We start from the raw sequence: 24,177 nt of genomic DNA, 5'->3' as shown, positions 1-24,177 counted from the left end.
TTTATAGGTCGAGTTCTCACCGTGAAGATAGGAACCGGGAGAATTAACTTGAGTCTCTCTTTAAAGGAGATGAGAGTTCTGTTAGGTTGCAATTAAATGTTTCTACTCCTTTGTTCGCTGGAACTTCTGATTTATGGGGATCTGAAGGCGTTTCTTTGCCAAAACTACATGTATTATTGAGTCTGTTCCACATCCTAAACCAAGATTTATATAAAACCGTGAAATACCACACATTACGACCTTTCCCCACAAGAAGGAAAAAAAAAAAAAGGCTTCATAACATCAATGCGCGGGCGCGCGCGCACACACACCCCGCTTGCAAATTTCATAACAATTCTCTGTCGAATCTCTGTCCAATACAGTCTGTGTATTTTTTAAGAAGTGGGTGGGGGTGAAGGGCGGTAAACAGTTCCCAAGCTATGATTTATTTTAAAGTACTTTTTTCTTGCAAAGGTGAGAAGACAGATTTCTGCAACTGGATGCAAGGTGGGAGAAGAGGAGGGGAGGGGAGAGGCAGGATATGGATTCAACTTTCATCTACAAACAGGGGTCACTAAACAGGGGACATTTCATTACTGCCCTTAAATTCACAAGAGTTAGGAAGCCTGCTTGCCACCCTGCAGGGTGGCCCTGACTGGGCAGCTCCCCAGTCCGTGAGGTGGTGGGAGGAGGGAGAATCTTCACACACTGTCTAGAAACTGGAAAGGATGCTCAGGAAATTTTCTGTGCTCATGGTGGGAAAATTGAACCCCTGGGGATATAAAGGCTTTAGATATCTCTGACCAGGAACCAGAACTAGACTCCAGAAGCCTCAGCCAAAGCTGGGTTCATTCTCCCAGTAGCACCAACTAGGACTTCTGTTTGACTCTCAGACTGAGCCCATCACAGTGTCTTTTCTCCAGACCCTCTTGTTCTCTCTGAATCCTTCTCTCTTTGGTCCTTCCACATTTCAAGGAGACTGGTCTTGCTCTTTTACAATAATACCATGAAATAGCCCAGTCCATTATTAAAAATTATGCAAAACTGGACTTTCAGTAATCCATCCAAAAAACATATAGGAGACTTGTAGTAAGAGAAATAACTAGACTAGTTTATATGGGGGTTAATTAATAAAAGTTAATAAGATAAAAGCATTTTTTGAGCCAGCCAAGCCAAGTAAAGGAGAATAGCTTCCCAGTAGGCTTTATTTAATTAGCAATTAATACATTTTCTGCTAATATCCTTTAGGACTCTCCATGAGTTGTTCTCAATGAAAGAGAATGGAGATGGAGTGTAGGAACACTTACAAGCACCCAGGGCGTTTTGCTCTGATAAGAGAGGTTGCAAATTCATTTAAGAAAATGTTCATAAACAAGTGACAAGCTCACTCTAGGCTGCCTTCAGGGAAACAATGGTGAAACTGACAAATGTTCTTTGCTTGGGGGAGGGGCTTTTTTTTTTTTTTAAATATAAAGCAAGAAAACACTTTAAGAGAATGGGGGGAGGGGAGAGACAGGAGGTTAGAAGAAAAGAATGATTTCAGACTCCAGGCAGCAGCAGATGCAGCAGCCCTTGCAAACACATCATCCCTAGGCATCTTGAAGATTTGGACACGTCGTAATGCTTCAGACCACTGATTTGCTATTTTCTTAATTCCTGCTCTTCTTTTTCCATATGAATCAAACAGTCTTTTGTCCTTCAGGGTTTGATTTGATCGCTACTGTTCACATTTCACTTTTGTATTTTCCTCTTCCTATACCATTACTCATTGAGTGCCCTGTGAAATTACAATCGTACATTTTCAACTCAGCAACCCATTTGCAGTGCAAAAATAGGGTCTAAATAATGGCTGAATTAGCCCTACTGGACAGTTTCAGATGTAACACTCTGTAATAATTATATTGCAGGCTGGATTAGGATGCTATTATCATAATCTGGACGTTTACAATTATCTGTAATTTGCAAAGATGCGCCAGGTCTTGATTACAGCAGTTTTTTTTTTTTTTGTATCACGCTAACCATCACTAAACAGTGACAGTAATAACAGCTAATTTTGCTGGCAATATAAGAGGTGCTGGGGTGTGCAAACAATTTCACACCTGGATGTGCTCACTCAACCAAGAATATAGAGAAAGAGCTTCTGCCCTGAGACTCAGAAAAATATTCTCCTCTGCTTCTGTTCAGTATAGATTTCTAGACCCTGATCATTGCTTAAGAGATATTCACTGGGGGTAAGTTTTTATTTCTTGCATACTTCAAGGCACAGTTCATATTTCTCTTCTCCCACTATCCAACCTGTATGTATTGCTGTTGTAATTTATTATGAACTACAACTTAGATTTATAGATTTTTCAATTCTGACCTTTATTTCCCTTTAACAGTCAAAGAAAGGTTGTCATTCTGGGGGAGTAAAAGGATTGGGGTGAGAAAGAGATCCTTAGAAACTTGATTTGTCTTTCTTGTTTTCTGTGCTGTTGATGTATTTGGTGGAGCTTGTGGCTAGAGACTGTGTAAGGACTAAGTTTCTGAGGGTGTAAAGGGAACTGGCTGGAAAGGTCAAGTTAAAATCTATTTCAAAATTGTTACTCAAAGCTAGTCCTAGGCGAATTCATTGATGTCGTACCACTGCCGATGATTTTAAGTTTGGGGGTATGGAGGGAACAGGCGGGGTTCAAGACAGAGCTGCTTTACTATCACAAGTCTGCGGACATTTATGAAAACAGGTGTAATCACAATTTCTCAGCCGTGTAGCCCCTTGTACATCTTCCTCCACTTGGGAGAAAGTTTCCGGAATAACTGGCTCCTGAGACCCTTGGAGCTTTGTGGCGGGGCCTTTAGCCGAAGGGGGAAGAAGGGGAGGGGCAGGATGCCGATCTTAAAGCTATTGCCCGCGGGGCCCAAACCCTGTTACCTTTGGGTCGGAAGGGCAAGGTAGGATAAGACACTTAACTGAGCTGCAAAGCCAAGGAACTGTGTGATTTAGGAAAGCGCCAAGGAAGACTCTCGCAAGAAGCAGTGCTATTCTATCTATAGATGACGCTGTTTCCTGAGCCTGTGGATGCTGGAAGCAGCTAGAGATGTTAAGTGCTGGAGCCTGAGAAATCTTTGGCTCCCTCACCCCAGTGTAGGAAGACCTTTCTCTAGTGGCAGGAACCTTTGCATTAAGATAATGAGATGCTTATTGGCACGTAAGAGAAATCTTCCCCTTAAACCTCCTCCAGCAGTTATTGTATTGTTTTCTCTCTCTCTCTCCCCCCTCCCTTTTTTCTTCTCTCCCTCCCTCTTCTTTTCCCTCTCTCTATGTAGAAAATATGGACAGAAAGAAGCACTACATTTCGAACTCTGAGAAAGTTCGAACATGGGGAGGCGTGGTAGGCACTGAGACTGGGCGCTGCCTTTCACCCAAGCCCCTCCTACCAATTCCTCTTGCAGGAATCAGTTTACTGTGGGGTCAATACATTCGAAAGAGAGAAAATAATTAACCCTTGAAGTTCAGCAGCCTTAGAGGAAACCCATTTCCAAGGACAGTTCTGGGGGACCCCTTGGCAGAATTTCTTGTTTCAACTGCTGTTAGGAGGTAGATGATACAGCGCATCGTGATACCACCTCCGATGTGTGTTAACTTGCATTTGCTGGGTTTCAGAATTCCATGCACTCGCAGTGGTTTGGCATGTGTCTGGTGGATTTTTTTAAAAGAAAAATTAGTGTTGGTTTCGATGTATGGTAGCTTTCTTTCTAACGTAATTTGAATAATTCAGCAAAGCCCCACTACCAGCTGTATTTCTGCAGCCTCTTCCATTCTTTTCAGCATTATAATTTTGGTTAATTTTCAATTTTAGGTCCTACGTCTCTGCAATTTGTGTATGAATAACAGAATAATTTCCCTCTTTTGTTTCGCCTTTCCTGTTCCTGAATCTAAATAAAGATGGCTTTTTAGTATTAAAAGTGGAAGAAAATTACAGGTAATTATCTTTGACGGTAAAAACGCTGTAATCAGCGGGCTACATGAAAAATTACTCTAATTATGGCTGCATTTAAGAGAATGGAAAAAAACCTTCTTGTGGATAAAAACCTTAAATTGTCCCCAATGTCTGCTTCAAATTGGATGGCACTGCAGCTGGAGGCTTTGTTCAGAATTGATCCTGGGGAGCTACGAACCCAAAGTTTCACAGTAGGAAGGGGGAAAAAAGAAAAGAAAACATTTTTCCTAATGTAACAATGCGAATGCTAGAAAATGACAAGACTGATCGGTTTTAAACCATTCTGAAGACTGACTGAGCGTGGAAGTTGCTCAACAAAAAAAGGAACGGGTATATTGGTAAGTAGTCTTTGCTTTGTGTCTAATTATAGTGACTGTCCTTTTGCACGACTGTATGTCGCTGTCATTATATGGAGCACTCTGAGTATCTCTATTGACTTCTGATAAATGGCTCAGTGGTTTCAAGGTTCATAATTTGAAGGATGCCCAGGTCTCTAGCCATTAATTCTCACAGTATGGGGCTTCCTGCTTGTGTGACGAAAGGACTTTTCATTTTCATTATTTCTGTGCTTTCCACAAGATCGGAAGGATGTATTTCATCCAGGATGGTGCATTTTCCTACCTAGCTAGATTGCAAAGAGTTTTAAACATAAGTAGTCAGAACTGTGCATTTGCTTTGTTTTTCTTTTATACTTTCTTCATTTGTTAAAAAAAATATTCCAAAGATAAATACAGCTGCATTATTTTGGCAAAGGAAAAGGATAGGAGAACACTCAGTTTCAGCACTGTAAACTATTGGATGTCTAGAGGTGAATGGGTCATTCAAATGTTTAAAATAGTTGAATTGCGGAAATAGATAAAGCTGTAAATTCATAATAAAATATATGTAAAGGAAGCTGAGAAAACACGCATGGTTAATGTTAAAGTAATTAAGACAAAGACTCTGCTGCAAACTGGCATATTTGATGTTTATGTATAGGGCTTCCCCATATTAGGAAATAGAAATTCTTTTAGGAGTGGTAGAAAATATACTGGGAGGGAGGGGGAGGTTTGAGATGAAGAACACAGAGAGAAATATACAGGACACTCCCAGCATTTTGTGGCTTTTACTCCATATATGAAAGAAGACAAAAACATACAAAGTATATGTACAACTAAAATTCAACAATATATACAGAAATGTTTCTCAATATAAACGTCCCTATTAGCTTAGTGAATGCCACCAGTTCACCCAGTAAAGGTATCAAAGCAATAGAAAGGTGATTTTGGTTTCCTCTGTCTTTCCTGATTCCAGTTCAGGGTGCAGGGGTGGGGTAGGGTGGGGGGAATGGTTTTGTTTTGTTTTTGTTTGTAAATCATCATTCCTGCTCATTGCATTTTGATAAAACATGCAGCGTTCATTTTGTGGCAATGTTCTACTCTTACAGCTGATTTTCCCTTTTTCTTTAGAGAAGGGCTGTTATATGAGGGTTCTCTCTCTCTCTCTTTTTGTCAGTAAATAAAAATGCAGGAGTCCAAAATGCTTCTCTTTCATCATGTAATGTCTTAAGCTCATTAAACAAGTAAAAACGCTGCCATGTTTGCGCAGATTCTTCTGGTGGGGAAAATGTGTCTGTTTTTAAAAAGTCATTTTGATGGATACTCCCAAGGAGAAGAGGAGGCTCAGAGCCTGGATCCCAAGGGTAAGGGGAAATATCCTTACAGTGAGGGGTTTCAGGAGCACTGGCATAGAAACCAGTCTCTTTCTCTCTCTCTTTCTCTTTCTATCACTCTTTCTCTCTCCCTCTCTCGCTCAGATGCAAGATTAATTACCGAGGCTGCTCAAGGAAAAAGGCAGATGAGCAAAAGAAAGAAAAAAAGAAAAAGGAGAAAGGTGGGAAGGAAGTATAAGAAGGGTGGGGAAAAAAAAGGGAAGAGAGAGGCAGACGGAGAGAGAGCCAGCGAGCAAGCACCCAGTCTCCTCACACGAGAGTTCTCCCGAGCCTGCTCCCTCGGCTCTGTTTGGCAGATGCAAGCAGGTCCCAGATCCTCCTTGCCTTGTTCAGACGTTTCCCTAGGGTATCGATTTCCCTTGGACAACTCACATCATCTGTGGTCTCTGCATGGTGTCCTGGTGTGGAGAGGAGTACCAATGCGAATAGCCGGGCATGTAGCTGTTGGGGGGCATACTGACGCCCTTGGCCGAGGCAGAAACGTCCCACACCGGAGGTAGAGCCGGCGAGCGCGGCGACAGGGCCGCTGAGCCGGGGAGAGGGTCGCTCTCATGTGGGTTACTGCCCTGCTTCAGCAGTTTCTTAAACTTAGAGCGTTTGTTCTGAAACCATATCTTCACCTGGAAAAAACGCAACATCGATCTTTAGGCCCCCCAAACACAGAAACTGTGCCTCTGGTCCAATAACTGCCCACTTAGCCCCCTCTCCCCAAAACCCCAAATCCCCAAGCTCTCAAGTCTCCTCCTACAGCCACCTTTCCTGCTTCTCCCCACCCCTCCCCCATCCACCATTTACTAGGTATCTTGTCTGGAGACAAAATCACTGTAATTTTTCAGTTTGATGCAAACTCTGATTGAAACAACAGCATGAATAAGAACATAAAAAAAATTAAGGTGAATGAAAAGGCCAGGTTCAAAGTCTAAAGGAGAATTTTTAAATGGAGAACTTTTCTGATCCAAGCCAATTGAATGTGAGTCCTTTGATAGTCTTTTTAAAATCCAATCCTCAAATTTGGCAGTGATTCATGTGCAGAGAGCAAATCCACGTGCAGTGAGCAAATGACTAGGAACAGATTAAAGCCTTTACATTTATAACCAAATGCCTTGAACATATCTATGCATCTTGCACATGCCATAGATATGCATGGAGCATCTTTCTCCTGACATAAATATATCCTCATAATCCTGCAGGGATTAGGGATTGTGCCTGCTTCATTCCCTACTTTGCATGTTGCTCAGTCAAATTGTGGTCAGCAATCATCACATGACTGTTGCAGTCATTAAAAGTCAAAGAGCTCCCCAAAATTAAATGTGAATCAGGAATCTGGGCAGGGGGCAGATCTAGTCTAACATCTTAGACCTACTTTATTTGTAGAAGGAAATTCTATGGTGTGGCTTCCTTTACACTTAAAATTCCTCAGCCATAGTAATCTGCTTTTCCAAGAGGACTACAAGTTATGTGAATAGCAGAAATCCTTTCATATCAAACCCCAAATATTTCCAGTAGCAATATGGCAAAAGAAAGCAGGCTGAATCAAAAGGAAGAGCTTACAGAGCATCTGTTCTAAGGCACCACACAATTATTCCTCAGCAAGTGTCTCATAAAACCTAAAGTCCCCTTGCTCAAGATCACCCACCTGAGATGAGGCCTACTACCCCATGCAGCTAAGTTAATAGACAAGGACAAAAACCACAGGTGATTGCAGCCTGGCTTTATGACCAGGGTCCTAATATTCCTGCCTAAGCCCCTTCCTGTGAAGTCTGAAATGCCTATATGTCTTTCAAATTAGTAGGACAGGAGAACTTCAGCAACTGTACTTAACTGAGGCTTCACCTGCTGTAATTTGGGGGAGCATTCCTCTTTGATCTCCAACTCTGCCACTGCTCCAAGTCCTGTGCTCCAGGGAAGCACTTCAACCTGTACCAGCCAGTCACCCAGGATGCTTTAACCATTGAGTGTAGGACAATTTTCTGAGAAACCCACCTCACCTATGCTCCACTGAATAGTTTGCACTTTGTCTCCTTTACTAAATCCTATTGGAGACCATACCTACCCAACTCTCCCCCGCCTTTTTTCACTTCATAATTCTTTCTAGGCAAGTTGAAATCTTTATGAAGTCCCAGAGCTCACAAAAAGGGTTCTTTAAAAACACGGGCCGCATTCTGCTTCCTGGTCAGAACATTATTTTCTCTTTCTCTCACATGTTTGCTCTCTTTCATGTTGTTCTGCTCTGGAATAAGACTCAGTTAAATTATAAATTTAGCCACTAAAAAACATTAGGCTGGGGTGGGGTCGTAGAGGGTTGGGGGGATGTGTAAATCCAATCCAGTATTCAATACCAGCTTATTTATTCCAAATTGTGTTGTCCCGGGAAAGTGTGTAACTGGAGCAAAGGCATTTGTCATTAAGCTCCTTCCATCCTTGGTTGACTAGGCCAAGAATTCCTCCTGATGTGCTCCCGGCCCGATCTGAAATCGGGGTCAGCATTTCAGGGATACTTGGGCTTCTCGGGAATTACCTGTGTTTGTGTCAGTCCTAAGGAAGCTGCCAGTTCAGCTCTCTCGGGAAGGGCCAGGTACTGAGTCTGCTGAAAGCGATGGTTTAAAGCCTGGAGCTGCAGGCTGGAATAAATGGTCCGAGGCTTCCGAATCTTTTTCCCTTTTCCATTGAACCTGATTTCCCCGTTTTCGATCACTGTGGTTTTTTGTTGATCTGCAAGCAAAGGATACAGAGGAGCGGTCACCTGTGAGGCTACTGCTGCAGTCTCCCTGAGCGCGGCCTGGCCTGCACCAGACCTCCCCTAAGCCCAGTAAGAATTTCCACGAGGCGTCCCGAGCCACCCAGACCTCATTGAGTTCTTGGGGCCGGGTACTGCCAACGATTGCGAAAGCTTCTCCCAAACCCTGCCTCTGACCCTAATAAAGCGCGGCGGCTGGACCCAAGGCAGCTCCCTCGGCCCTCGGGCAAGCAGCCTCTCACTGCCTCAGCGGAGGCGGCGCCGACCGCGCGCTGGGGCGCGCGGCGCCGCGGGGCTGCTGCTGCTCGGCGAAGTGGACCCCTTGGCCAGTCTCTGCAATGCCTTAAACAGTGCTTGAGTCACTCTGTCGTCTCTGTAGCCAGCTGACTTGATGTCACCAGCTCCACGCCTGGTGCATCAAGACCCCTCGGCGAGTTCGAAATGGTTCTGCTGAAAGGGACCAAACCCCCAAACAAAAAACACAAGCCGCTGTTCAGCCCAGATCCCCAGCAGGCTGCTCCTCGCATGGCAAGTTTGTTCCCCTCGGTGCTGAGAACCAGTCGCCCGAGGCCCTCGGTTTCACCTCCGTGAACAAAGAAGCTGCCAACCTCGTAGCGAAAACCCAGAGGGAGGGGACCCGGCCAGGGGCGTGGGGGGGGTCACCTCAAAGCCCGCGGGAAAAAGCCCAGTTGTCACCAGTTTAACCAGAGCCTGAGGCCACGCCAGCTTCCCTCCGGGTCACCAAAGCGCACCGGATGCCCCACGCAAAGTAGGCCAGTAGCTACCCAGCGTGGGCTGGGGGCTAAAACACGCTCCCCAGCTCCGGCCCAGAAATGTCCCCAGTCCTGCTGAACGCGGGGCACAGCCTGGACGGGAGGCGGAAGGCAAAGAGCGCACCGACCCAGTGGGCTGGAGAGCGCAGTGCAGGCAACTCTTGAGCCCAGCCTGCGCGAGCCGGAGGCGCCGCCCCAGCGGCTGGCTGCAGAGGAGGGAGCCAGGCGGGCCGCACAGCCGGCGAGGTGAGGGTCCGAGGCGGCGGTAAAGGGCCAGGCTGGGCGAGGCCGGCAGTCAGGCGCCAAGCGAGCGGGCGCGCACGAGGCCTGGCCGGGGGCGCGCCGGGCCGCCTGGGGGAGGGGGCCCGCGGAGGCCCGGGCGTTGAGGAAGTGAGCGGGGCGGGAGGGGTGGGGGGCAGCCCGGAGGCGGGAGAAGCGAGCTGCCCAGGCGGCCTCTCACCTGTGTCGTCCCCTCGCGTCTGAGCGGCCGCGCTGCTGTTGTGGTAGGACTGGAGGTAAGGGCTGTGCTGCGAGTGGCTCATGTAGGGGTAGGCGGCGAGCGAGCGGTGGTTGTAGGAGTTGCCGCCGCCCGACGCGTAGGGCGAGCCGTGGTGGTGGTGCTGGTGATGGTGGTGGTGCGAGCCGGCCGCCGCCGCCGCCGCCGCTGCCGAGTGCAAGCAGTGCAGAGGGTAGTGCGCGCCTGCCATGGCCGGGGAGCTCTGCTGCGAGTGCGGCTGCGGCGGCGGCGGCGGCGGCTGCTGTTGCTGTTGCTGCTGCTGCTGCTGCTGCTGCTGTTGCTGCTGCTGTTGTTGCCCGAACTCCATGAAGGCGGATTTGGACGAGTCCTGGCCTTCCAAGCCGTCAGCCATCGTAGTCATGGTCATCATCAAAACTTTGGGGGCTGGAGAAAGCCTTCTCCCGGGTTTCCTCCACCCTCCCCCCACTTGGCTCGCGCCGTTCTCCCCTCTGCAGCCACCTTAGCTCTTGGGATTCTTGCAAAAAATTTTTAAAAATTAAAAAAAAAGAGGGGGGCGGAGGTGGTTCTCCCTCTCCCTCGCTCTTCTCTAATATATATATTTTTAATATAAAGAGATATAGTGAGCGGGGCCTTGTTAACTCAAAGGGAGGAGGAAGGGGGAGGGATGGGAGAGGAGGGGGGAGGGGGGAATCTGCTCTCCCCCCCTTCTTTTCCCCCCTTGGATTTTTTGGGGGCTGGTGCAGTTTAAGGCAGAGATTTTAAGGTGGATTCTGCGAAAGTTGCGCGTCTGCTTTCAGACTTGATGCAGACGCCACGAGTCGAATGGTTTGTCTCCAAAGGGCAGCGCCTCCCCATTGGTCAGTCGCCCCCTGACGTCACAGGCGCACGGCTTCTACTGGTGTGTGTGCGCGGCTCGCCGAGTTTTTCGCCTACCTTTGGCAACTCCAATCTCTACCCGGAGCTGCAGCCTGGGGGCCGCGCGGCGCGGCACACAGGACCTCGGGGAGAGGGATTTGTCCCCGGCCGGCCGCTGACGCCTCACGCCTCAGTTCGCGCCCGCAAATCCAGAGCCTGAGTTCCCATTACTGCAATTCTGGAACAGTGTGACCCTGGGCTGCTCTCTCTGTACCCCTGCACCGGAGCAGGCTGTCTTGCTCAGAAGCAATGCCCCCTGAATTTAAAGCGGGGCCCCCACCCTCCCTTGACCTCCCCCCAAACGCCCATCCCACCACAATCCCGTGGGAGCGCCCTGTCACCGTGGATTTTTCTAGACGTGCTTTATTGAAACCACAGAGGGAAAGAAGAACCCCCACACCTGGGCTCCACCCCATGATGGGGGGGTGGTAGAGAAGAAGAAAGATCAGACCCTGTTGTGGCGAGATTCCTGCAGTTTCAGGCCATATTTCCTTTATATTGAACAAAAAAGGGAGAAGAAGCCTTCTTCCCCCTCCCTCCCTAGAACGCAACAGCCCGTTCTGAAAGCGAATCGTTGGAGGACTGACAGTAATGCATTTTTTCCTATTGAAAACAGAAGCTACTGTAATGCTTTCAAATATATGCAAATGATACATGCGGTTAGTGGTTTGGCAAATCTTGATTACAATATAAACTACCCAAGTAAAAGTGCCTTCGTCCTAAATTTGTCTCTCGATTACAATTCCAATTGATTTTATTTTATTGTCAACATTGTTAATGATAAAAATAGAGTCGTTTTACAGTTATTTTTACTTTCTGGAAGGAGGCAATTAGAGTTCTAATCAGGAATACACAAAAATCTCCCATGATTAACTGCAGTACTTTGTTCAAATTGCTGCTATAAAATTCAGAACAATTTGCCTGTAATGATTATGGACTGGGTTTATTTTGGGAGGTGGAATAAAAGTGGATATAGCATAAATTATCCTCTAATTATACACCAGTGTCGCCTCAATTATCCTCTTATCAAAATGGTTGTCTAACTGCCGCATTTAGTTTCAATTCTCTCCTTTTTTTCTATAAAAAGAACTTCATACCTTGTTATTATTAATCCATTTATTATTTGCAAGGGGATTTATATCCGCACATCCAGGTGGTAGAACCACTTCTCTTTCAAAGATGGACTGGGGAAAGACATTAAGTTCGGAGCAGCCCGGGGCTTCGGATCTAGCCTCTCTCTCTCTAGTTTCCAGACCCATTCAGGTCAAGGCAACCGAGCAGAGGCAGCGGAGCCACATCAAGCAGCCCAGGGCCGGCACCAGGTAGGTAGGAGAGTCGGGCTGGGGATCTGGCGCGGAGGGCAGGCCGGGCCCGCGCGGCCGGGGCCAGGGCCAGGTCCTGGCACCGTGGGAAGCGCCAGGATTCCTCACTGCTAGTGGATCGAAATTGGGTGGGCAAGACATGCAGACCCTTGAGGGTTTGGCGCCAGCTTTCGATCTGCGAATAGACCCAAGCCGAGTCTTTGGCCACGCAGAGAAATGCATCATCTAGAAAATCCCAGTCAACGTGCCTAGAAGATTTCGGAGACCGGTCTGGGTCGCCCTTTGGGAAACACGATTGGGAGCTTCTTTACACCTTTTTCGCTTGGATTCTGTACTTTTTGCGACCCAAGGAAGTAAAGAAATGGACATTTTAGTGGAGCCGCTCATTCCTATAACTCCAGAAAAGGTGACTTTAGACTTAGCAGCTCGGACTCTATTTACATATTGCGCGAAGCTTTGCGGCAGCCGCTTATGCTAATTGATTTTCGCAGCTCCTTCTCCGGGGTCTCCCAGGCATCGCCTGGCTAGTTTGCCTTTTTTCCCCCTTTCCGTCCTTCAACCAATTTTATCAGATGACCTGAAGCTTGCTGCCCGAGGGTTTTCTCCAGGGTTCCCAGAGCAATAGCGTTCACTGTCCTCTCCCCCTCCCCTTTCCCAGCTCGCCGCGCTTAACTTCTTGAGGCTCGGGAGCCGGTTCAGTAACTCTGAATTCATTTTTAAGTGGCTTGCCTTGTTCCCTTCCTTTTAACAAGAGGTGCACTTTAACACGCGAACCAGTAACCCGATCCACGCGTTTACAAGTCGACAGTGAATTAAAACAACAACAAAAACCAAAATAAGCTTCAAGGAAAATGAAGGATGGGCTGGGTACGGGCGTGTTCTGTGTTTGGTGTGTGTGGGGGCTGGGGACAGAAGGGAAGGTTAGAAAGAGAGAAGGTGCCCCCCCCCTTTCCTAGAGTACTCTCGGTGCACCCGGGCTGTGCGCCGAGCTTGTTTGTAGTATCCTCAAAGCCAGCAGGTAGACGTGGCAGTTTTATTGCTTTATACCCTGCAGCTTACTGTTAACACGGTGAAGGCGTTCCCCCCACCCCCACCCCCCGTGCAAGTCTCTGTTTCTCTTTTTATGCTCGCAGGTGCACTACTTTCCTCACTGGCTTCCCCCTAACTCTGGCCGCAACCCGAGCGGGCGGGTCACGGAGAGGCTGGGAAGGTCCCCGCGCTGAGTTCCAAATCCTGGGCGCTGCAGCCTCTGTTTGCAAAGGATTTTTTTTTTTTTCTTGCTTGCTGAATATCTGTGGAAGCCCAGAGGGCTGGAATTGTCCGGGTTGTAGCTCCCATCCCTCTCCCATTAGATAGGGGACAAAATCCTAGCACTGTTCCTGAGGAGCAAGTGTGCTATGCTGCACTACGATAGCAATTGTTCTTATGGCAAAGGTTCTACTGCAACTTGCTGAGCGACCCAGCTCAGGCTTAGGCAGTATGGGGCTGGGGACCTGAACGAGGGAGGGGTTGTCCTGGCTTACTAGAGGTGTCTGCGCGCGCCCACGGGAAGAAATCCAACGGTTCGCTTGAGTGTCGGGCTTTCATGACAATCTTGGGAATAACTAGGCGGAAAACTAGTCTGGCCCCAAACAGCTCGCTGTGTTGGCCCATGGTGACTGGCTGCATGGTGTGGCCTTTGCCACCAACCTCGGTTTCCACAGTTGGGCGCGCACAGACAGGCTGGCAGGAGCTGCTTCCCTCTCGATTGAACGGGCATCCAGGCTTCTCATTCCTTTCCCCAGGGTCATGGGCGTCGGTAATGAGCGGAAGGGAGGCGACTGCAGCCATCCTTGGTTTGTTCCAGTCCAGTCCTCGGCAGAGAAAAAAATTTTCTCAATTTTTCAAGACCTCGCTCTGCTCCAAAGGCACACACCCCAGCGGGGTTCCAGGTCCCTGGCCCCAACTCTCCACTGGTTCAGCCGAGGCTCCTACTTCTTTGTTCGCTCACCGGAGAACCTGGGCCAGCCCTCTTAGGTGGGAGGAGGAAGCTGACTAGGCCCTCGAGGTCTTTATCATTCAAAATAGAAGTCAAGCTGGCAATCTGGATGAGTTGGAGGCTCCTTTAGGGCCTGTTGTAGCTAAGGGTCACATTCACTAAGAAGTTTTAAGAGAGAGGATTTAATGCCTAAACTGCATTTTAAGGTGTTGAAGTGTTGGGACTTGTATCCCAACTGTCAGTGTTATTTAGGGAGAAATACTTAGGTGTTGCCAACACCAGACCCACCTCATGGTCAGCATGCTCAAGGCTGAGGTGAGAGGAATGGACTCTTTGGGTGGGAAAATCCTCTTCTGTTTTAGTTATGAAGGGGTTTATCCTGGAGTAGGCCATGGAATGCACTGAGCGCCACAGAAAGGCTTGCAGTTCAGACTGTAGAAATATATTCAAACCGGCCAGGGCTAGGCTGGGTTTGGTTGCTAAGTTGGGCTCAGTTATCACGTTAATTCTAAAGAAATTAGACCTGGATAAATAGCCTTTGAATTCAAAGAAATTGCTTGGTATTGATTTACATAGCCATGCTAAGAAACCCCTTCTCAACTGGAGACATTGGTGGAAAAACATTCCTGTTAGTCTTTTCCCCATTCAATGTAAAATACTGTTTGTGTATGTGTGTGTAGGGAAATGGGTGCTTGATAGCCTGGAAACCCAGGCACCCTTCTCCCCTCCCCCTTCACACACACCTGGGAAAGCTTGGAGGGGAACATGAGAGCTCCCTCTTCCCTTTCTTCACCAGGGCAGTGATGGTATCCTCAGGAGTAGCCAGAAGTATCAGACTGAGTAAGAAAGTACTGAAATTATTTTCTCTAGTGATAAAACTACAAAGATAAGACTACTATATTTACTCCACACCCTGAAAGAACCTTACAGGGAAAGAACTCCACACCCTGAAGGAGCCTTACATGTCGGGTGTCAACATCCCTTCATCCATCTCTCCTTATCCAGGATCCCAAGAACAGTTGTATAGGAACACTCAATGTCATGTATGACATTGGTCCTTCAGGGCCGATGACACCTTCTAGGGGCTTCACAGACTTTTCCTAAACTGTCCAATTTGGATAATATTAACTAAACATGTCTCAGCTTAGAGACTCCTGCTATGAAAATGAAGCCAACCTTATCTTCAAATATAGTACCTTTTACCTCTCCCGGTCTCTATTCCCAGGCTGTGGGCTTCCAAATGTTTTTTTAACAGGGAGTCAATACACTGACCCTAGAATAGAATCAACCAAGAACCAGGTCTTTTCCCATCCTGGTTTGGGGATTGTATGTAGAAATTCTCTCTCTCAGCAAGAATAGGATCCCACTCTCCAGTCTACATTTTTCTCTCTTTTAGGCCAGGAAAAATATAAGAACAATGTTAAATAACTCGATTAAAAACTAGATACAAGACAATGTTTGTCTTTTTAATCTATTGAATAAGCCAAGACTGAATTCCTCCTATTTTCCCCAATGAAGGGTATAGCAGAGCCATGGGAGAAGGAAAAGGTGCTAGCAGTCAGTGTTAATATAGCCCAACTTTGGAAACTAGGGCCCCTAGACCATTGTAGAGTAAATTCATCTGTAGAGTGACAGGGAACAAGCATCAACAGGAAACAGCAAACTATTTTTAGGTATAATAAGGGGTTAATATAGCTGGCCCATCTCCCTAAATGCCTGGAAGCATCTCTTCATCCCTTCATCAGCAGTAACAATAACAAAGTCACAGCAAAGGCCTCACGTTAAGGGAGAACTAGTCTGGGAGAGCTCTTCAGGAAAACCTGGGATGAAAAACATCCTCTTGTTATCATGTGAATTCTTAGGTGGTTCTCTTGTTACAACAGAAAAAGAAATGAAAACCATTTTTCATTAGAGAGTTGATCTGTGTCTGGCTACCCATCTGTTGTAAATATTTGTATGATTTTCATATTCATATTTGTTCATAGGCACTACTTGTCCCTCTTATTCTGTAACATCTCCCAAAGGTAGTTGGTTAGCCTTTTAAAGCAAAATTTTTCCTAGAGGGGAACAGATTTGAGAACCTTCCCAACTGAGGTTTGTGTAAAAACCTTTTTCTTTTCCTTTGTTCAGAACAAAATCCCTTTTTACACAAATGTAGGTGAAAGAAAGCTCCCTCATCTTCTCCAGAGGAAAGAAATGGTAATTTTCTATAGGTTTTGACTACTTTTGCCCACAGAGAAAATATGTCCCCTCTCTCTCTGCAAAACTCAACATCTTTGCTGCTTTACACAGAAAGAGGTTGTGTCCACTTGGACACATATTTTGGGTTCATATTTGGATTCACTTTCTTCCCACATGTCGAGAAAAGAAGAGAGAGTGCAAAAACAGCGGTGACACAGAAAGAAAGGAAAATGCAAGTAAGAGAGTGAACAAAAGAGGGGATGAGTGTAAATCTGCTTCATTTTGAGGATACCTCTCCAAATTTTCTTCTCTATCTTGTTGGTGAACAACCACTGTCCTAGGATGTTAGTTAGCTGCACAACAAATAGATCTCAGACTGATAAAAGCAACCCTGTTTGCCAGCAGCCCTGCCCCACATGAGCTTATTCTGGAACCTGGGAGACAGAATGGTCAGACCCAAATATCTAGAGGACCACCAATAGACGTCTTTCTCTCCTTTTCTTTCCTATCTGAAAACCTGCTTTCTTCCAGCACCCAGGACATCCTGAAGCAGGAAGACCCTTCAAGAAAAAAAAAAAATCACCGTAGGGGTGACCCAGAGAAATGAACCATTGTAAAAAATGAGGCCCAAAGGCCTTGGGCTCAAGAGTTTAAAAGTGGGCAGAATAGCGGTTTCAGTGCAACAGTCCCAGACAGGCAGGAAGGAGTCCAGGGCTTTCCTTGAGGCTGAAGTGAAAAAAGGGACAAGGGAAGGCGGCAGAAGTGGAGGGCGACAAGAATGCCCCTTCCCGCAGCTGGCTCCCACGCGCCACTGTCTGCGGGGAATGTGGGGCCAGATAATGGAATTCAGCAGGCAGAGATCCTCCAAGAGCCAGCCACTGTCTTGTACAGATTTGTAAAGAAACCCTCACTGTAATTAAAACCGTACAGTCAGATTAATTCAATGTGTTGCTCGGCAGCCTTTTTAATAGTAAAAATCCGCTTTAAAATTGAATTAGGGTCGAAGAAAATTTCTGCGAGACTTGCTGGATTTGCCAGCTTTCATTGAAGCCATTCCCTAACCACTGGACCTGGGCAGTGGCTGCAGGGTGTTGTCCCCCCCCCCCTTGGGTGGCCCTAGACGGGGTGGGGGGATGAGGGGTGTGGGTTGGGGTCTGATCAATACGAGGTGTTAGTTTGGGTGTGACGTTGGACTCCAGAGCCAGGCCCACCAGGAGCGCCCAGCGGGAGTTATCTTTCTGATCTCCTGTCTAGGGGTTATGTGAGTGTTTGACAGCCAGGACTTCCCGTTTCTACACTTTCCTTGAAATTCATGGCTCAGGTAGGGTTTGCAGAGAGTCCTGTATCTTGAAGCACTTTCCCCTGTGTGTTTCCGAGTGTGGCTGAGGTTGGAGCCCTCTGTTTGGCCACTGGAGTGATAGACAGGAAAGAGTGTAGTTCTCTCCACCCACCACCGCCCCCACCCTCCTTCTCTTCATGAAGGTCTTCCCAAAAATTAAGAGTAATATTTCAAGTGCGCTGTCAAAATGTCTCCCAAACTCTGATTTAGCTAGCTACCCCCTTTTCCCTCCCTCTCCAACATTTATCCTTTAGGTTTCCACTGATTATGAAAAAACATTAGTAAGTCTTTCCTCCTTAAGTACGGACACCTTGGAGTTGAAAACTTGCTCCAAAGATCCTGGAAGAGATGATGGTTGAATGTTGAGTGGCTCTCTCTTGAGGTTGTCTGGGACTGGGGGTGGGGAAGGGGCGGTAAGGGTTGGATTTCACTCTTTGCCGAAGTCCACCAGGGTTTTAGGGACCAGAATTGGTCCCAGACTGCAATTTTCTTCAGGGAACCAAGCATTGGCAAAGGACTCCTTCCTTGGTTGTTGGGTGTGCGTGCGTACGCGTGTACACACACACACACACACACACACACACAAACACACACACACACAACCTGGAACGAAAATTCCCTAACGAGTTAGTCACATCGTCAGGCCTGGGAAAACAAAAACCGCTGTGGGTCCCTTCTCCTCCGGCAACATGCGCAGACGCTTTAATTGCCGCAAATTGTCACTCTGTCCCCTTTTCATTTTCTCGCTCCTTCGTTTATTTTTAGTACACTTCAAATGCCTACACACTTCCCTAGTAAGGAGAGCGGAGCAATTATTGCCTTTGCCTTCAGGGCCTGCTTTGCCAATCACTGAATGGGGCTGGAGTAAACAGGGGAAAAGCAAGGCGCGTTATTGGTCTTGCTTATTTCAGGTGGAGGGCGGTAAATAACTCTCCTTATCGCACCACCCCCTCCTCCTTTCTTGGGTTCCAATTATCTGGAGGAAAGGAGATGCACCTCCTCCCTCTTCTTTCCCATCACATCCCACCCCTTGTGCGGTGTGCCGGGTTTTACTCGAATCCTGCAAATCCTGCCAGAATTGGCGGGTTCCTCAGAGAGTAGTTAGGAAAAGAGAATTCCACTGGGACCCAGCTCTTAATTCTGTATTGAATAGAAAGACTCAACGTGCACAAGCACCATCCCCTCCCCCACACAGGGAAATAGGGTTCTTTTTCTCTAAGGGCTACATGGGTGATAGAAACATCACCTAGCAAGTGACAGAGAGCCCTCAAGGGGTAGGGGTCCCTTCTCCATCAAGGGAAGTGCTGAGATTGGTTTGGGGCAGTTTTGGACAGTCTGTTAGGTAAGCTAATATAGATCAACGTCGCAGTTGTTCTGAATACTGGCCAGGAATTTTTTAAGAGACCTTTAAATATTGAGATAAAATAGAGTCTTGAATGTTGTGAAACGCCTTTCTGCACCTCCCTCTGTTCACTGTCTTCCGTGGGAAAGCAGAGTGGCCAGGGTAGGGAGGGAGGCAGGTGTCTGGCGTCCTGCAGATGGATCCGAAACAAATCGGTGCGGGATTAACTTGTCTGTCTGCTGAATTGCCTCCAACTGCAAAGCAGCGCGGGCTGCGCCTGCCAGGGCGGATTCGGGTTACTTGCGCGTCCTGGGCGCACGGTCTCTTTCCTGTCCAGGCTAGGGCTAGAGAACCGGTCCCGGACCTGTCGGGCGCCGGGTCTGGCTGGCAGGACGCTTTAAAAGCATGCAGCTAGTATGAACTGCTCCATTCTCTCACACACACCCTTCCTATTTCTTTTTTATGAAAACATTTACAAGAAACCTAATTTCAGATCGTGGAAGTAAATTTCATGGTAGGATATATTTTACAAAACATGTAATCTTTCGGGGCCGGAAGACGTTTAATTAAAACCATACTTTGACAAGTTGAGTTTCAAAGCGAAGTCACACCAGTGGAAGGCTAATTCATATTCAAGATGCAGCCTGTAATAGGCATTGTTTGAAAATGCCTGGGCAAAGCAGTGCTGCCCTACACTGCCTGCCCAAGGGTTCCTAAGGCCAAAGAATTCTGAGCTTGGTCCCAGAGACCCCAGCTCAGCTGCTGTCCAGCAGACTGGCTTGGGTTGGCTAACTAGTCTTAAGGAGAGACGTAAGCTTCTTCTAATACTTTGAGAGTCATTAGAATAATTTCAGTAGGGGTGGTCTGGAGGGCCCCTGGGTATGCCAGACAAACCATGAAACAGCCCTCAAGAAGACTCTGTGGGACTGAGAACCCCACCACGCTAGTCTCTTTGCTATCAAGGGAACAGCATAAGAGAAAATGACCCCTTGCTGCTCCATTCCTCCTGACCCAAAATTTTGAGGGAAGAAGTTTGTCTCTTCCAGCCCTCAATAGTCCTAATGGAAGAGGCAATGTTGGTACCCAGAAGCCTCTGCAGTATCAGTTGCATTTTTTTCTAGTGGTATGCAGTAACCCCCCTCCTTTCCCTCCTTTGTCATTCCCCTAAAAAAAAAAAAAAAAGTGACCACCCCAATCTAATTCTTAGGGGGTCAGCCCAACACAGGAAGGACATTCTTCCAGCTCAGCTAATTTACCAATTAGCCTTGCTGGTACAGGTTGCTAATAGCCAGTCATGCCTACAGGGATGGGCAGGAACCAGTAGGTGCCCTACTGAGGGCAGTCTGGGTCAGAGCTCAGGATGCTTATAAAATAGCAGCTCCAAAGGCTGAGGCTGGGTGTTCAGATCACCCTCCTGAGGTCCCATTTCACGGTTCCCCTCTTGATTAGCCCTCCCCATCCAAATCTTCTGGTCTCTGCTTTCTCAGAGATGACAGTAGTCATCAAGGAATGATCTGAAATCTTCCTCAAGGAAAAGGCTAAGACATGAATTTGAAGTTCGTGTTGGTTCAGTTTTATCCAAAAGCTCAAAAGGAAAAAAAAGTTCTTCACTTATCTCAACCACTCCCAAGATAGAGATGGAAGATTTTGCTTCAATTGGGGACAGTGGAAACTCTTGGTTAGCACATGAACTTTTAATATAAGGTTGCTTTCTCTCAAATATACTATTATTTCCCTTAAAACACAAAAATAGGTTAATTATAAGAAAAGGGCTAAAATCTAGTGCTTCAGAAAATTTCAAAAATCATCATCTTGTTCTGTAGTCCCTCTATTGGGTCACTTTAGGAGAAAGTTTACCTTTCCACAGACAATCCCACAATTGTAATAGTTTATTGTTGCTGTTTGCTTCTGATGTTTCAGTGGATATCTCTTTCACAAAGAGACATCGATGTTGACAGGAAAATCTGTAATAGTATGAAAATTATTTACTGGTCAAGTAATATTGACCTTAGATAAGCAGGTAGACCTTGATGCATTTTGGAGAGATGGTTCTGAGACTGGTTCTCTCTCTCTATCTCAAAAATGCCATGTTATAATTGTTGGCCTGGAGGATGAGAAAAACCACATACAGACAACTCTGGGGTAGTTTTATGCATCACCTTGTTTGAGCTGAACACTAAAAATATGTACCTGATCAAATGCATTTAAAGCCTAATCCTACATTGGAGACTTGTGAATTACACAGAAGGGGAGAGGAACTGCAAATAATCCCCACCTGTTTTATTTCAGTGCCATGAAAGAGCAATGTTCCTGTCATAGACAGGCACTGGAGGCCCACTTGTGGGCAATAATTCTGGCAGGGGTACATGGTGGGAAGAGTACAGGGAGGTTGGTAACTGTCAGGGCAGTGCTGTTGTGAGGGCAAGCAATAGTGCTGGTGTGCAGAAGGAGCAGGATGGGTAATATTTCCCAGCTGGCCCACCCCCTCTGCAGCCCCAGAGAATCAACCTCATGGTTTCCAGCCTCAGGGCTTGGATAGATGAGGTGGGAGATGCATAGTAAGACTGGATCTCCATCTATTTCTCTACCTTTCTAGTTCCTTCTGCCCTTTTGTAATTAGTCTCATTTCAAGATGTGGGAGCTAGCATTTGCCCCTCACCACATAGACCTCTTTGGAGTTTGGAAAATCGAAAGGGATAAAACACAGGTGTTTTAGCTTTCTATCTTCTGGACAATAAGCAAGGCTGGGGTGGGAAGTGTGGGAAGAGCAGGGACTGTTTTTCCAAGAGGTAATGCTTCTGCTTCTGAAACTTATTTGTTCAATGAGGTAGGTGTGATTTTTCCAGTGGCAGGTAGGGCAGGAGAGGTTGAATATTGGTACAAGCCCCAGGCTATTAAAGGCAGCCATTCCAGGATTCCTTGGCTCACCCCTTTGAACAAACTCCTTTCACCTGCTTTCTAACTTTTTCTTAAATTTTGAATACTTTAACCCTTGCTAGTTGTAAATGTTATTTGTAGTTGTAAAGTGTCTATTTTCCATAGAAATCTAACATACCAAGGTGAGAATCGCTACTAAAACATTTTTTATTTTTAAAGTGGGTTTTAAAGGCCTATTGTGGGGGAAACCAAGGTGTCAATATGACTGCTGCAGTGAGAGCCAGATTCTATTGGTCGCCACAGCCTGGGTCGGGGCATCACCAAGGATGGCTCACGTGTGTTTCTTATCATGCAAATCTGACAGTGCAGACATGCGCATTGTATGGGGTGGGGGTACCTGTTTTCTTCTTGTGTTTGGGACCACGATTTCCAGATGGGCAATATTAGGTTTCTTCATTACACAAAGAATTCCTCATCATTCCCTTCCTCCCACCGTTGTCATAACCCAACTTGATTACAGTTCTCTTCCCTTTCCCCGCCCACTCAATCTCAGCTGTCCGCACTTCGGGACAGGGCTTACAACTTAAGGTCCTTTACGTACCTCTCCGTAATTCCTTTTATTTTCTTATGACCTGCTGTAAGGAACATTAAGATCTTATTCTTTCTTCATTTTAGGTCCTCTTCTTCATCTCTCCCTCTCAACGAGATTAAAAAAAAAAAAAATTCCCTACTGGTGAGTCCGAGGGAAGCAAACATCTAAAAGTCACTCCCCGTTCCACAGGGTTCCAAGAGCCCATCCCCAACCTGGGCCAAGTGGGTTTCTGTCCAAGGCGCAGGAACGTGGATGGCCCAAGAATCCTCGTCAGTCAAGCCTGACCTCCCAGCCCCAGACACCGGCCCCTGCCGCTAAGAAGCCCAAGGTCAGCACCAGCGAGCCCTTGTGGATGTGTGGGGTGCTGCTCTTGGCTTCAGATCCCCCACCTCGCGGGAGTTGCGTATGCTCAGAGAACTCTGCCAGCCAGGTGTCCTCTAAACCTTTCCAGGACTCCCTGCGCGGGCACTGGGACCTTAGGGGTCCATCTCTGAGCAGAAAGGCCTTTTCCAGAAAGGGATCTCAGTAGGCGAGAAATAGTCACCATTATGTCCAGAACCTCCCGCGGGAAGCCTCGGGGGCTCTGCTCTGCCCGACCCGCGTGCGGCGTCTCGGCGAGGACCGCGCCCACACGCGCACTCGGAATCTTGAGTCAGTTCATTCTCCACGGTAGAAACAGGCGTCGCTCCTCTGCCTTTCAATTACTCCCAGCTTACCTGCAGGGTGAACGGATTTGTATTTTTCCACCAAAAAGCCTCCTGCCCTGGATTCCCCCGGTTTCCCCCTTCCCCCCTCTTCCGACCTTAACCAGGAGAAGGGCGAGATAGAGTTTTGATTCTCTGATATGACACGAATAATTGTTGCATCATGTAACTTCCTACATTTTGGTTTTAATTTGCAGTGAACCAAACAAAGATATTTGCAATTTTAAAATAAGCACTCGCTTTAATAAATGAGAACATTGTGCAGGGAAGACTATGTCTCTCCCTCCCCCCCCCACACCCCCCAAACCCCTTCAGAAGACGTTATTAGCTCTGACAGCATGCCGCTCAGGTTTGCGGAGAGGATTTTGTAAAGGGATGACAGACAGGAAGGCCAGCAATCATGGGCTCCTTGGGCTGAGGCTTTTTTTTTCTTTCTTTCTTTCTTTTTTTTTTTTTATCAGAATGTTCTGTTCGATGCCATTTATCCTTGATGATAGAAAATTGCGCTGTTGCCAGGACGCTGCTGCTGCCGCTGAAATAGAGGGCAGGAGCCACATTTCCATTTGCCGGCTTGAAAGCTATTCAAATGAATTTGCAGAGAGGGGGGAACGTCTAGCTATAAACAAATGAGAATAAATCGAGTTCTCCTTTCCATTCTTTCTTTTAAATGGGTAGCTCTTCATTTCCGATATAAAGATTTTTGTTCATCAGTGTTTGGGAATACCTGGGAGATAGTGTAAGCCAACGTACAATTTATTTTGATGTTCTTAAAGTGACTAACCACAAACATTTTAAAAGAACGTATGTCTAAATATATATAATGTATAAGAATTATATATACATAGATCCCATACATACCATCACACAGATTCAAACTGCAGTGGAAGATAAACTCTTTCAGTTGAGTTTCAATTGACTATAATTTGTCAGTTGGCTGTTTGTGGTTATGTACTTCTTACTAGTTGTGTATATGTGTTATTTAATAATTAAATGGGATCATTTTAACCCCCATGTTATATATTTCAGGATGCTATACAATTTAATTACCTTTGACTGATTTAACCACCCTCCCCTAAAGAAAGTAGTAAAAGTTACTCTGCTATATATTTCTTTCACATTTTCCAAATTTACCTCTAAAGTTTTGTTTTTAAGTTAGCAAAGACAAGTCAAAAACTGTTGGTACTTCCCTCCTCTAAAGGGCATGAAACAGAGACTGAAACCTGCCCATTCCCTTCTTAAAATTTAGATTCTGGGCTAGCTAGCTTAAAA

The 24,177-nt window shown here is 46.6% G+C and overlaps 1 protein-coding gene across 1 annotated transcript; it reads right to left on the bottom strand.

Annotated features, from left to right (window-relative positions):
• Positions 1-5,048: 5,048 nt before the first annotated feature.
• On the bottom strand, positions 5,049-10,067 carry DLX6 (distal-less homeobox 6). The gene is made up of 3 exons (XM_004676711.1): positions 9,641-10,067; positions 8,189-8,382; positions 5,049-6,290 (listed from the first exon to the last, which is right to left on the bottom strand). The coding sequence occupies exons 1-3, from the start codon at positions 10,065-10,067 to the stop codon at positions 6,039-6,041; spliced, it is 873 nt and encodes a 290-aa protein (XP_004676768.1). The 3' UTR covers positions 5,049-6,038.
• Positions 10,068-24,177: the final 14,110 nt, after the last annotated feature.

The sequence above is a fragment of the Condylura cristata genome, unplaced genomic scaffold (genome assembly GCF_000260355.1).
Source record: "Condylura cristata isolate star-nosed mole 26May11 unplaced genomic scaffold, ConCri1.0 scaffold00005, whole genome shotgun sequence".
Taxonomy (NCBI): domain Eukaryota; kingdom Metazoa; phylum Chordata; class Mammalia; order Eulipotyphla; family Talpidae; genus Condylura; species Condylura cristata.
This window is presented reverse-complemented; position numbering and strand designations above follow the sequence as displayed.

Coding starts and splice junctions, on each gene's coding strand:
- DLX6 (XM_004676711.1), bottom strand. CDS start 10,067: ATGATGACCATGACTACGATGGCTGACGGCTTGGAAGGCCAGGACTCG. Junction 8,383..9,640: donor GACGCGAGGGGACGACACAG/GTGAGAGGCCGC, acceptor CTTTGCTTGCAG/ATCAACAAAAAACCACAGTG. Junction 6,291..8,188: donor TAGGACTGACACAAACACAG/GTAATTCCCGAG, acceptor CGTTTTTTCCAG/GTGAAGATATGGTTTCAGAA.